General features: G+C 45.7%; 1 protein-coding gene across 2 annotated transcripts in view; it reads left to right on the top strand.

Annotated features, from left to right (window-relative positions):
* The window catches only part of alpha-Man-Ib (alpha-Mannosidase class I b), a 63,160-nt gene that overhangs the window by 35,141 nt on the left and 12,953 nt on the right, over window positions 1-15,066 (top strand). For both annotated transcript variants that reach the window (XM_050193718.3, XM_050193717.3), the window contains exon 8: window positions 2,593-2,790. In XM_050193718.3, the coding sequence (XP_050049675.1) occupies window positions 2,593-2,790 (198 nt within the window). The remainder of the gene's footprint in view (window positions 1-2,592; window positions 2,791-15,066) is intronic.

Genomic DNA, 15,066 nt, shown 5'->3' with positions numbered 1-15,066 from the left:
GCGTCACCACATTGGCAATCTCCGTTGGCGGAGATCGCCATGGAGATAGAAGAAACGAGCCATGTTTCTTCACACCACTTGGCCCTTGCAAAGGCACAGGAGGTGGCGCTGATCACACAAACATGAAGCCACACAAGCACGCACAAAGATGTGACGTCTCCAAGACACGAAGAAACGAGCATGTTTCTTCGCACCACTTGGCTCTTGCAAAGGCACAGGAGGTGGCGCTGATCACGCAAACATGAAGCTGCACAAGCACGCACAAAGATGTGACGTCTCCGAGACACGAAGAAATGAGCATGTTTCTTCGCACCACTTGGCTCTTGCAAAGGCACAGGAGGTGGCGCTGTTCACACAAATGCGAAGCCGCACAAAGATGCGCAATGCCTCTGAGACACACCTGCTCTGTGGACACCGCATGCAAAATAGCAATTGAAACTTAAAAAAAGAAAGAAAGGAAAAAAAAAACGGATGCCAAGCCTGGCCAAGCTAGCAGAAAAACCAACATGGCGGCCTTTAAGATCAGGTAGCGTGGCTTGGAATGAGTGATTTAGTCTGGAAAATCAAACTTTGGCACCTAAATTCGTCTGAAAAATTCGTCGCAAAAATGCAATAACTCATGGGAACCCTGGAAGTGCATATACGAAGTCTGGAATATCCAACAAGTCCGAATTTTTGGAGTCCGAAAAATTCGTCGGCTACTGTAAACTCCCGTTAAGACGAACCCGGTTAAGCCTAATTTGCGTATATACAGTGAAAGCTCGTTAATTCGAACTTCAATAATTCGAATTTATGGATAATTCGAACTGTACGATTTGGTCCGGCCAAGGTCCACAGAAGTCTATGTATAAAAAAGCCTGTTAATTCGAACGCGAGAAGGTTCCGCCACGGATAATTCGAACTACGCGCCACGGTGCCGGCAGCTTGGTGCCTGGCACACGGTTAGAGAAACGCGCCTACTGCCTACACGCAAGGCTCGGTCGCCTCCGGAACGGAGACAATGGCGAGAGAATGCAAAATCGGAAAAAATCTAACTGGCGTGGGGTCGGCCAGAAGGCAGCGGCTGCTGCCTCCTCTCCGTTCTACATGGCCTCCGATACTTCTTGCCCGTCGGGAATCTCGGGGGCTTTGCAAATCTTGTGTAGCTGCTAATGTTGTGCGGCAGATGGTGCGGCAAGCACCAAAACACAGTGAATCAAGTGCGTCGCAGCTGCGCTTGCAATCAAGAACTGACGAATCGGGGCCTTCGCCACATTCACATGTTCAGCGTCTTTTGTATCAGCAGCCTTCATCGGTTGTGCACGTCTGTTTTCAGCTTAGGATGTTCCGGCCGTCGCGATTCTTTATGATGGTGTTAAACCTCGGCTAATGTTTGTTTCGGTGGACGTCGGTGGTGTGGCACAGTCGGGCCCAGAGCTGCGACTTGAAGATGGCGTGTGCCCGCAGCACATGCCATCACTTTCTGGCACGCCAAATTTCTGACATGCCCTACTGCTTCCAAATCGCAGTGTACTGTTCTCCTTCACTTTCGTTAGTTCGAACTTTCGTTAATTTGAACTGAAGCGGCTTCCCCTTGCGGTTCAAGTTAACGAGTTTTTGCTGTATAAGGAACACTGTGTGAACGCTTGGTTGGTTCCCCATAGGTACAGTGCAAAATAAATGCGCTAAATACAAACCACTAAGTCGGCTAAGCTGAACTTTTGCTGCCATCACAGATGCCTGCTACTTGTCTCAGTTAGAAGGGCTTGGGTTGTCAGACTTTGATGAGGCAACTGTGATAGCTACATGAGGAGAAAATGATGTTTCTGTGCACTTAAACAGCTGCGCCAGCATTGACGACAGCATGGAAACCCACAGGGTTTACCATGCAGACAATTGGGAAGGTTTTTAAGTTTCTTTTGCAGGCTGATCACTTATGGTCACGACACTGTCCAGTAGCCATAAGAACCAGCGGTGTTCTCACATGATGCAGCTGCAATCTTTTTCTGCATTTTTTTGTCAATGTGAAGGTCTTAAATTATGTTTAGCTAGATAGGTGAAATGTCAACTTTTGTGACAGCGCACAGGTTTGCACAGTACTACTGACAAACAACAATTACTCAATAGAATAAGAGTGCATAATGTCTTGATCATTGTGCTGAGCACAAAAAATTATCAGGAAAAGAGACTCCATGCCAACAGAACAAAAGCAAAGCAATTGTTTTGCAATATGCACATCTAATAAATCTTTCTTTTCTTACATCTGCCTTTTGGTTTTAATGATGTTTCGTTGATATTTTTGTATCATTAATATGTGGGTTCACCAAGAATAATACATTTTGACATGTTTAGATAGCTTTTAAGGTGAAGTTCTGGTTATGTGAGCAGATTTTTACTGTTCCTACAAGAGCATCTTAACGGAAGTCTACTGTACTTAAAGAAATAGAAGCGATAAATAAATCTTGAAAATGATGCTTAGACAGTCTTAAAGGAACTCTGACAGTGATTGTTAGGCAAAGTTACATTGCTAAAGTGTTATGTTGTTTGGTGTCATGTTTGTAGAGTGGATCAGAGAGCACATTTGCTCCCTTTATGATGTATTGGTAATTGCAGGACCACTTGGTGTGCTATTTTCCTGGGACGTTGATGCTGGGCCACGTTGTTGGAGGAATGCCACAAGGTCACATGGAACTTGCTTTAGACCTTATGGACACTTGTATACGCATGTATTCAATCAACCCAACATTCTTGTCACCTGAGATTGCCCACTTCAACCTGAAACCACAGGGCACTCGTGATATCTTGATAAAGGTGAGTTGGTGGCTGTTCCCCTTTCTCTGCTGCATAAGGTCTGTTTCTTTCTTGAATCTTTCCATGTTGTATACAACACTTTAGATTAGGTGGTTACACTGAAGACAATATCCTGCTTTGTATAATGGCATCCAAAAATTCGAGTTCAGTGTGTCTTGCATCATGCTTCATGAGTTCAAGGATCATTTAAATGCATTTTTTTTAAAGAAAAGACGTTAAAGGGACTCTGAAACAATTTTGGCAATTTTGTACAAACTTACTGAGTCGTTAGAGTAGGTCCTTCTGATCATTAATTGATGCATCTAAGTGCTCCGCATAAAGCTTGTAATTCATTATAATGTTTTAAAAATGTACATCGCTGCCGGTCGCAGCACACCGCTCGGCTGAATTTTTAGCCAGCCCCTAACCATTTGACGTAAATTGTCCTAATCACGCTAGTAGGGCAAGCAAATGTTTATCGTAATAACTGGAATGTTAGTTAATTTGTTTTTATAAAAAGAAAGTAACAGAAAGAGAATGCACAAGAAAAATTTCTCACTACATTTAAGCGCATTTCCGGCACTCAGCAATTGTGGTCTGCTTGTGCTACAACGTGCTCCGTGTTGACGAAAGCTCCGCGGTCACTGTCTGTCTCAGTCTTTTTGCGAGCACCGTGATTCGCCTTTGTTGCATTGTGGGCTGCAAACGTAGCGACTGGCAATATATCAGGCTGCAACATTGTGTCCCTCTGCAAGGCAGCAGACGAGTGGAGTGGCTGCAGCACACCGGACCGTCGCTATCCGATAGGAGCCAGGACTTGCACGTTTGCGGCCGTCACTTTACACCAAAATATTACTACCACAATAACGTTTCGCGAGTCAGGTATTCGGATAAATGCAAGCGTAAGGGGACAGGGCCTGTCCGTTTGACTGTGCCATTTAACAGGATGAGCAGAAGCACAAACGTAAATGGTCTGCACGGTGCAGCCACCTGGTGGCACAGAGCTCAACCAAACACAGTACAGTCGAATCCGGCTATATCGAACTCGCAAAAAAACACCGATCAGTTCGATATAGAGCATAATTCGATATTAGCCTGCTGAATAATTGGATGTCATAAAAGCACATACCATATATAAAATCACTTTATTGATGAAACTAGCTTAATTTCACATGAAATAGTCCTGCATTTCTTTCTTCTTGGACAATTTCGCTGCCTGCAACACACGCACTTCTCCACATTGTCTAAGGAGTCGGGAGCAGCTGAGGCCGCAACATTCCGCATTCGCGCAGAAGCACTGGACTAGTGCGAGCGCACCAATCACTTCAGAGGATGTAGGCAAAGGACCGTCGTTGATTTCCTCATTGTGCCCACTTTCACTTGTGCTCGGTACGATGTCGGCAATGTAGTCTTCGTTTTCGGGCTCTCCCGTGGTCGCGACACTATCATTTGCACTCACAAACTCGTCCACTGTTGATTCATCAACAGCTTCCGGAAATTTTGACAGCTCGCTCCAAGTTTTGGCAACACCGGCAACGGCTGCGTCGCATTCACCAGAATTTACAGTCATCACCGAGCACGCGGAAGCTGGCACGGCTGAAGCAATTTCGGATGAACCACTTGTACACGGCCGTGTGTACGCGTTGGGTGCCATGGGCACCGGGGCGAGAGTTTGGCCGCTTTAGCCCTAATTTCCCCCTTATTCTTCAAGATCGTCCTGAGAGTTCCTCGGAATCATTCACGCTGCGGGGACACATCCGACTTCTCACCGCGTTCAACCCGATTTATGATTTCGAGCTTCACGACGAAAGGCAAATTCTGCCGCTTCATCACGGCAACACTGTGGTGTAAGGCCCACAAGGCACAAACACAATGGAGCAGAAAAGGGCAGAGACAACTCGCACTTTCGCCATTTTGCACGACGAAGGCACAAGAGCCTCTGATTGGCTGTCTGAGCAAGCACTGCGGGCGGGCCAGGATAATTATTTGCAGGGGGGTGTCGATGGCTCGTCCGAAGCAATGCGGTCACGGTAGGGAGAGCGGTTGGATGGAGCCGCGCCGTCGGGTTTCCATGCAACCGCGAGGGAAAGCCAACTTCTGGGGGCACTTTTCCGCCGCTCAACGTTCGATATATCGGGAGTCGCTGCTATTTTTGTTCGATGTAAACATAATTTTTGCTATATATACTCATTGTAACTATACCGTGCCCAGAAATTGTTCGATATATAGAATAATTCGATGTAAACGGGTTCGATATAGTCGGGTTCGACTGTAGCAGTAACGAAGTGTATTCTTCTTTGCTGCTGGTTAAATTTTTCTCAGGAGCGTAATCGTTAACTCATTGTTTTTGTAAATGTTTAAAATGTTTTATACTTGGTTAGAGCAATATTAGCTCTTTGTTTGGCTGGTTAAAGGGACACTAAAGGCAAATACTAAGTCGGCATGGACTGTTTACATACCATTCCAGAAACATCGCAACACTTGTTTCGTGCCAAGAAAATACTTATTTTACGAGAAAATTGCATCTGAAGGGTCCGAATACCTTTTTCGAAATTAAGATCTCCCACCACCTAACCGGGGAAGTGATGACGTTGCATACACCATCACCACCCTTTGCTGCCGTCAGTGAGTAAAACAGCACTCGACAGACGGCGGTACTGAGCCAAGAAAGAGTGGCGAATTCGCCGCTGCAGCTGCTTTTTGGTCAAGTGGCATGGACCGTTCGCGCATCCCGCGACATCACTTGAAAGTTGAATTCTCTGCTACTTGCAGTTTGTGCGAGTTTCGCGAGTCAGCAAAACCAGCGCAGCACTATGCAATCAGGAAAGTAGTGAAACACGAAAGCACGGGCGACTCAGGGTCGAGCAAAAACGAAACCTGTCGACCGCCTCCGTCGTTGTCAAGAGTAATTTCAATTAGTCCTTTTTTCTAAAAATGAAATCAAACTGGACAGGTAGCATTTTATTTCATCTTATAATACAAGGATGTTTTTTTCAACAAGTAGTAGAGTACTAGTGACAGAATTTAACTGAGGAGTGCTTTTGTCATCGGGAAGTGCTTGAATGTCCCGGGGGAGTCTCTAATCATGTCCTGCATTTACCTCAATTTCTCTATTAGTAATGCTCTGTTTGCGATAATATTGGCATCTTAGAGATTCTCGAGCACTAATCTATCACTTTAGCTTGACTTAGTATTTGCCTTTAGAGTCCCTTTAAGCTCTGCACCACCAGGTGGCTGGACCGTGCAGACCGATCAGGCCGCTCACGTACGTGGACGCTAAAGTTCCTTCATCAGCTTGAGTTTATGCCTCTGCCCATCGGTTGAAACGCCAAGCTCGCCTTTGTTTACCCGAATACCAGACCCGTTCAGCACTGCGACAGAATGCTCGCAACGCACGCTGCTTCAATAGCTCTCGCTTGGGGTCGACTGCCAAGTAGCTGGCGGAGAGGTTGGAGAGGCTTCACGCACGCGCTCCTAGACAACCGGAAGTAGACGACATGATGTGCCATCATGACGCAGAGCCAGTGAAGGCGGAGCTTAGCCCCAATCACTCGGCGAACTAGTTGAAGAGAAAATGCATGGCTCTGGAGAAGGGTAACTTGTAATCCTCCGTAACTCTCTTAATATGACACGCTTCACACAAATTGCGGGGCAACTGATTAACTTTAGCTGTACCCTACACGTCTACAAAATTTGTCTGAACTGTTTCAGGGGCCCTTTAAATGTTGTTATCTGTGGCACCCCGATAATGTGTGATAACTACAAGGGTAGTGCAAATATATAAATTGGTTTGAAGCGAAGTCATGACAAATAGTAATTAGTGTCTAATAATTTCAAAGTGAACAGTTTTAATATTTGTGGATTTGGCATAAAACCTTGACAAGTGCCATAAGGTGACAAAGCTAAAAAAAAGGTACCGTATTTCCACGATTGTAAGTCGACTCGGATGCAAGTTGACCCCCCCATATCGCATGTGACAGGGGAAAAAAGAAGAGCATACCCGAGGGCGCATTCCATAACGAAAATTTATTAGTAGCTGGCATGGTCACTGGACTACTTGTCTTCACTTGTGCCATCATCCTCACTAGTGCTACCATTTTCATTGCTGCAACGGTCCCGTAGCGCATCGTCTTCCAGCGAAATTCCACATTTGGCAAACGACCGCACCATGACATCTTGTGGAACAGCAGCCCACGCTGAATGCACCCAACCACAAGCACCCGTCAGGAAAGCTCTTTTGACAGGTCCGGTTGGCATAAGTTCGCGGTCTTCTGCCGCCAGCTACTCGTACTCACGGCGGAGCAGGTCTTTAAAACGCGAAGATCCGGGCTTGTTTCATGACCATGTCGCACTTCACTGGCAGGGACCGATCACTCATACCGAGCAGGGACCGATCACGTACACCACAAGCTTGGCCTACAGCTCCGGAAAGCGTCCCGACTTCGGCTCGTGGGAAATTCTTCGCTTGCCATCACAGATGAAAATTTTGCTTCGCTGCAGTTGCCACTCTCGCACCACCCGTTCAGAAATATCGCACTTGCTCCGCGCTGCGCAGTGATTTTTTTCTTCGGCGTAAAGGATGGCAGCCCTCTTGAACGCTGCATGTTTATGGGCCTGGAGCACTCATGACACGAGTCATGACGACCGAGGAAGCGTGGAAGTAGCACGTAGCCAGCAGTCAAGTCGAACACGTCAAACTAAGAGCTACAGGGAAAGAGAAACACAGGAGCGGTATCTGCTCTTCCACGAACTATCAACACTCCAAGCAAGCGCCACCGTTCTGAGGGTGCCGCCGCAAATGGAACAGCGGCACTTCCATCAACTATCAACACCCGCCTCCCCATGAGTGTTGCGTGCGCTGTAAAACTCTCGAAAATGTTGAAAAACCCTTCCAAAAGCGAACAAACGCGCAGGATAGTAAAAAGCTATGGGTAGGGCCATAGAGCAAACATAAAATTGTAACTACGTTGTAGCTCCCCTGATATCTCATTGGTCTTGCTTTTTTGGCGGTGCCATGTTTTGGTTTCGTTTGTAAGTCGACCCCCCTCTTCAGATTTTCAAATTAAAAAAAAAAAGGTCGACTTACAATCATGGAAATACGGCACTTTTCTTGCAAAGAATAAAACAGTTTCATCCCTGGAATCAGTTCAGTTTCAAAGTACTGCTATTCAGATGTTTTCATGCATTACAATACGAACAGCACAGAAAATTCATTTAGTCTTTTTCTCCATGTTGTCCTTCAGTCTGAAATTTCGCGATGATTGAGGCTGCAAAAGTGTTTTCCATTTGGCCGACGCGATACAGGCGATGGCGCCAAGTGTGACCTTGACTATGCAGTGCCAGCAGTAAGCAAATTCAGGGGCGGTATTCTTGGGCGATCACTCTCAGAGGTCACTTTTGTGAGATTTCGCGTGACTCGGCACAGGATGTGTCGAGCAAACCAGTCGGCCAAAAGTGTTCCTTTCACAGAGAGTGAGTGAGCTTGGCACAGCAGCTGAAATGCTGGCAGGCGTAAACAGCACCACGTCCAGTGCCAAGTTGTGCTAAATCCTGCGAAAGCATCTCCGAAAGTATCTATGACAGTATCTCTGAAAGTACTCGCCCGCCTACTTGCGAGCTTATCCCATTATATCTAGTGAGCAGACAGAAAAACTTGCTGGGCACTCTCGCTGCTTATCAGCCTAGCCTGTGTGCATGATTTCGGGCCCAATCACCGATTTGCGCCAAATGACCCCGACATTGTGCTGCCCACTGCCACGCCAGCCCCAGCCATTAGGTCCACTCAGCGCTGCTTCACCGAATGTTGGCGACCAAGGTTACTGTTTCACGCTGAGTCGATGCAAGTTTATTCCTAGTTGCCGTATTGCTCTTGGGAAGCTGAGAAACCATCTCATCAGCAAAACGGGAGTATGGGGGACAGCCTGAATAATGCAAGGTTTCTTCATGGCTGCTATTTTCAGAGACATTGTTACATGCAGGTCATATCCAAAAAATCGAGTTGGAGAATTTTAAGCGCTCAGGACATTGGTTGCTGTCGTGCATTGATTCAAGAGAGAAGGCGGTGGTGCCACGAGATCGATATTTGAATAATCGATCAGCCGCAAAAGTCAGTCAGCAACTGTAAACGAATTCTTGTCTTAGCTTGTCATAACTATGAGCGATGTTATGGCAATGAAACTTGCTCACTGAAACCTACCAGGTTTTTAAATCTATATTTATTAGTTTCAAATACTTCAAAAAATGAAATTTGAGCAGAAGTTAATGTTGAATACATTAATACAGTCAAATATCGATATAATGAACTTCAGTATAACAAAATTGTCTATATAAGAAAGTATTTAACTTTTCATAACCTCTTGTCCATAGAACATGTGGGATTCTCTCCCGCGCTCTTGGGACAAAGGAACGACATCACAGTAGTGCGAACAATCGCAAGGGCATTTATTGCACCTTTCATAGATCAATGCCTGCTAGCCGAGTTGCTATACACAAAACATGCCGATGGGCGCGCGACAAATCTAGAAGTACGACTCACCGCGACCAAATTTAGTGAGCGAATATGTTCGCCCCATGCTGGATCCCAACGCCTGGTCATTCGCGCGTACGGTCACGCGAACGGTGGCGCGTTCGAACGAGGCCGACTCACCGCGACCAGATAACGAGCAAATATGTTCGCCCCATGCTGGATCCTAACGCCTGGTCGTTCGCGCGTACGGTCACACGAACGGTGGCGCGTTCGATGGATGCCACGCGAGACGGTCTCGCAGAAGCATGGATTGGTGCACGCGCGGGACGTCCACGTCGTACACCGACCCGCAGCCAAAGAGAGAGCGCCTTGTCTTTCCCGCACCCAAGTAACCCCGCCGTGAGGCGGCGTTAGCAGCACAACACTCGCGCCATCTCTCGCACTGTGCTTCAACCACTCCGACCGTTGCGGGTGCCAGGAGACGGGAGCTATGCGGGAAAACAAGATATCAGGGGACGCGTGAGAGTCATGCATCCCCACAAACACCATGTATTTAGAACCTCGATATTACAAAGTGTCTTTGTGTGCGCTTTCAATATAATGATATTTCACTGCTGCCGCAAAGGAGTGCCAAGACAATAAATAGCAACTCCCACAGACACAGATGGTCAACTGATTGAATTACAAGCGATCGTTTGCAAACACTCCTCTCAAATCCCCTCTCCCCCCCTGTGCGCGACAAGAACGTCCCATGAAGTGGAGCCGCATCATGTTCCGTATAAAGTACAAGTGCGATAAGATGTTATCGTACCCGCCACACAGTGTGCTTTAGACACGAGTGAAAGTGTGAGGGTGAGACAAGAATTTACGGTGGCTTTACGAGTGCCTCCTTGCCGCGCGAGCAAAGGGAAAGAGGGGAGGGGAGCCAGCTCGTGGTAACGCGATCAAGTGCACGCGAGGGGACGGAGTGAAGGTTTAAGTTGGTGTGCGTCTTGATTTGTGGCATGCATCTGGGCTGTGGCTGCACATGGCTGTAAGCGCGTCTGAGCACATATGCAGCCGCGCACCCTGCTTCAGAGGTAATCTGTGGCATGTGCAAAGAGTGGGCGTGCTGAGATGGCGTGGCACCATGTAACCTGTCTTACTGTGCATTTAGGATTGGAGATTGCGTAATGTCGAGTTTCGGTGACCCATTGGAGCGAGAGGCAGACGAAGCATCTACTCCCCGCTGCCGGCACTTTTCTTGATAGCTGCTGGGGCAGAGTGCACACGAAAGCATGGCTGGCTTCACTTAATTTTTACCGCCGAGAAGATATCGTCGACATACATAGCATGAAACCATATCACTCGTCGCCAACTCCCAAATTCATCAAAATTAATTGTTTTCTCATTCAAATTTGCTTTTTTTGATTGCCCGATAATCTGGAAAATTCTGCAGCCCTTTTCCGTGGAAGAAAAATCGATCGGCGACCATACTTATTTGCATAAAAGGTCGAATTTTAATACAACTAAATTTTGATATAGTGAAGCAAACTGCCGATTTACCAACTTTGTTATATCGAGGTTTAACTGTATTTGATCAAATATTCGCACAAGCCTAATAACTACCAATCGGGAGGGAGGCACCAGTACAGTAGGCTTCTGTTAAGACTCTAATTAATTTGAATTTTTTGGTTAATTCGATCCTGACCAAAGGCCCCAACCAGTGCCCATGTATTTCTATGTGCCTAAACTTTCGTTATTTCTGTCCTAAAATTGGCCTTCACCGGATAGTTCAAACTTGTCCACTCAGAATTCATATGCCTGGCCCCTATCGTTACCACAATAGCGGCCTCTTTAGTGGCAGCATGTCTCTGCGGAGCTTAGGGCACAGTGAATGTGTTGAACACACATCGAAATTTCTTGTGGAAAACTCCTTTTTTTTGCCTGCCCTATCATCATCTTTCAGAAATAACGATAGCTTGCAATTTCTCATTATGGTATTTACCGAATTTCTAATGCCCAATATGTTTTTTAGGAAGAAAATTGCGCCGTAATTTGCCTGCACGGTTGTGCAACACATATTAGACCCTTACATATTTTTCTTGCGACAAAATCACGTGCACCTTAGATTTCTACTTTGTTTAGGAGGTTTAATATTATTTTCCTACTTTGGACACATAGAAAGTGGGGGGCGCATTTGATTGGGGGTCATGTTAGCATTGGGCAAATACAGCCAAATGAATCAGCAGTGTGTTTTGGCATTTTTTCTGCATCTTGGTATAACTCGACCCGCCGGATATTTCGATCACTTTTGTTAAACCTGTCAGAGTTGAATCATCGGAATTCGACTGTATTACTGTACCCGCTGCAGTGGCTATTCTTTTGCTGATTACAAAATTGTGGGTTTGGTTCACGGCCACAGCGGCTGCATTCTGATAAGGGCGGAACACATGTGTACCTAAAGAGGCACTAAAGGAAAATTTTAAGTTGAGCTAGTTTGAGAGAATAATCTTCTGTAATAACACGTTCATCATTTGTAATGAAAACACAGCTTTTGTAAGCGAGAAAATGATGAAAATAGGAAATCGAAGTCATGCCACCTGCTATAGACTATGGCACCTCTCATATGTGACACCAGATGGCTGATTCACACAGAGTGGCTGCTGTGTCTCACCACTGTGGGTCGTATGGCTTTTTCGGAGCAACTTACGCAAGCAGAACACGTGCAGCCACAAAGCAGTGCGATAAAGAGTTTCTAAAAGACATAGAAGCGACATAGAGGGAGGTCATGTGGAGGTTATGTGAACTCCTCCGTCATGGCGTGGGTAGTTCAAATTGAGGAGCACCAGTGGGACCTTCGGCGGCAATTTTCTGCATAACAAAGTTTCCTTTGTAACAATTGCTACGATTGGGTGGATGTCTAACTTTCCCATTACTAATTCTGGTTGCTGGTTTCCACAGAACTATTAGGTAAAAGTTATATACAGTCGAATCCACTTATAGTGATCCCAGATATAAGGATCTTTCGGTTATAATGACCACATTTCAAGGCACTTACGATTTACATCTTAGTAAAAATTCATCCTGGGGCCGTATTATGAAACGTTCACCTTCCGCGATAGTTTCGCCGCCGCGATAGTCATGTTCAATAGATCAAGCATCTGCTTATCCGTGACGTTAACGTGCACTACCAACACGCGCTGTCGAGTGCTTCACATCGCATGAGAGAGCGCACCGTGCGAGTGCAGAGCGGCTGGGTGTGTTGTTTTCGAGTGTAGTGGCCGCAGTACGGGTTCTGCGCACTGACTATGTTTGGTTACGGCCTCTTTAGGTAAAATAAATTGAAGAAGGAAGTGTGAAATGTTTTATTTTATGTGAATCAACAAATATCGCCGCGAAACAACGCGTGTAAGACACCAACAAAAAGGCTACTATAAACTACCACCTATCTTATCTCTACTGCACTCCACCACCAACCGAAGGCCAAGAGATGCCAAAAGACAAGTTCATTTATTCAATATATGTTGAGAGGACCCATCGACACCATGACGTTAAAATGAGGTAGGCCAGAACTACTAGATGGCGCTGTTTATTTTCCGCTTTTGCTAAAACGGCCACTCAGCGAGTGCCGTTGACGGAGGCGTGGTCAAGGCGATAGTTTCGCGGAAGGCGAACGTTTCGGAATACGGGCCCTGGGCCAGGCCAGGACGGATTTTTCCTCGACTGGGAAACTTTGTTCATGAGGAATCCATGTGGGTTTCCTCTATAGCTTCATGCTGAATTTGGGAAGATGAAAGTTTTCTTTCTTTACTTTTTGTTCCAGATTGCAGGATTCCGCAGAACTAATTTGCCATAAAATATATCACAAGCTCTTGCAAAAAAAATGGCGGCGGATGCGCTCGTAGTTTCAAAATTCTTTAAGTGACGTTTTTAATGGAAACTTGCATTTAGGTTTCGAAAAGTGCCGGAAACAAAAATGAAGGTACTCAGAAACCTATTGTGGAATGAAGTGGTGACGAATTGTAAATGCCGACTCCAGCTACGGTATTGTTAATTTTTGTCTGTTCCTAAAGGCTTTTTTTTTCTTATTTATTTGAAAGTTTACTCTGCGGAATAAAACATTTTGTGAATGGGAGTCCACATAGACGAACTAATGATGCAATGACCACTTTGCGCGGAACTGTCAAGTTCGTTATAAACAGTTTTGGCTGCATTGGCACACAGAAAACACTGATAGACTAAACGAAAACTCAATAAATCTAGCTCAAAGTATATTTTTTTAATGGCTCTTTAAATGTAGGCACACATTAAAGAGGGCCATGTGGTTAAAATTATCCCTGAGCACTCCTCCACATGTCCCTCATAACCCACTGTGCAGTTTTGGGACGTTAAGCCCTGCAATTAAATTTCAACTGGTATTATTGTAGGTGCCACTGGAGCTACAAAAAATGCTTTTGGTTTGGCTAAGCTATGTCTGTAGGCTTGGCTAGCTAGAATTAGCGTAGATGAGGCGGAAAAGGAAATGTTTGCATGCTAATCAAGGGTCTCATTTTGAGGAGCACTGGACACAAGGCTTTTGTTGTGGACTTGGCACATGGATTTTTTTCTTTAGAGTACTGTCCCAAGATACAAAAAGAGACAGGAGGCTGCCATTTGGAGATTTCAGGATGCATGAACTAGGCAGTCCCCATGCTGCAATCTTTGGGTTCTTGTTACCTGGTTTCAAATTCACCTCCTGTGTTGATTTGTGGTGTCATCTTGTAGTGCGTGTATTGTACACCATGTGAGGCATTACTGAAAGGGTGTCGGGCCAGGTATCACGTAAAGCTGCTGATAGGGGCACCACTTCAGAGAACTGGCGTCATGATCTGTCTATTTTCGTTTTTTTAAGCATCATGCTTACATATGTTGAAATGAGAATTCATTTTATAAAAATACCATTGAAGCACTGTTGCAACAAGTTTTGGTATAGTCAGTAAAGATACTTGGATGTCAGCCCATCACATGCATGCTTTTACTTGCAGCGCACAGTGTTTCAAGTTAGTGAAGATGGTGTCGCCAGATTGTGATATGTTGACTCTATTTTTGCGCTTTATAAATAAATTGTAACTCTGAAAAGCAGTAGAACTGTGCTGTGTTGACCTATATAGTTTAGTCTACAGCATACATTTAAAATTAAGTTCACTTAGAGTATGCTTAGAGAAAATGTTAAAATATGCTGTAATGGTGTTATGTAGAGTCTCGTTGATACGATCCTGTTTTGTACGATTCCCTGGTGCCAACGTTCGCCATCGATAACACAGAAAACAACCCACTACAGTTGCACCTCGTTAATACGTTCCCGGAAGACATGATCTTTCGGCACCAACCTTCAGTGCACTGCCAAACTGCGATCGTATGTTACTTTTTCGGGGCCGCTAGATCCCATGTAAACAAGGAAAGTCGCAAGGTGCACACGTTCGCGAACAGTAGCCTCTTGCTGTAGCAGCTTCCCCGCAACTCGCCCACCCGTCTCACATGAAAATGCCGGTGCACGCTCAGTTTCCTCTTTCGGTACCAACGAATCGTCACATCGCACATCTCCATTCACGTGCTTCATGCTTCGCTGCCAACCCTATCGCAAGAAATATCTTCATTTATGTTTGACAGGGCATGTGGCATAGTACTATCAGTGCCGTTGGAAGCGTGCTGCATGCGGTAACCCAAACGTGCTGCCATTCCCTGCTGCAGGCGGCACGAAGTCGGGTTTTGTTCTGGCAACATCGTATCCCGGTGTTGCTCACTAAGTCGATTTCGTTTAGATTTTTCGTCGCCGTCTTCAAACACTACTAAATGGGAAAACAACAAAG

The sequence above is a fragment of the Dermacentor andersoni genome, chromosome 1 (genome assembly GCF_023375885.2).
Source record: "Dermacentor andersoni chromosome 1, qqDerAnde1_hic_scaffold, whole genome shotgun sequence".
Lineage (NCBI taxonomy): Eukaryota > Metazoa > Arthropoda > Arachnida > Ixodida > Ixodidae > Dermacentor > Dermacentor andersoni.
The sequence above is the reverse complement of the archived record's forward strand: the minus strand, read 5'-3'. Positions and strand labels throughout refer to the sequence as shown.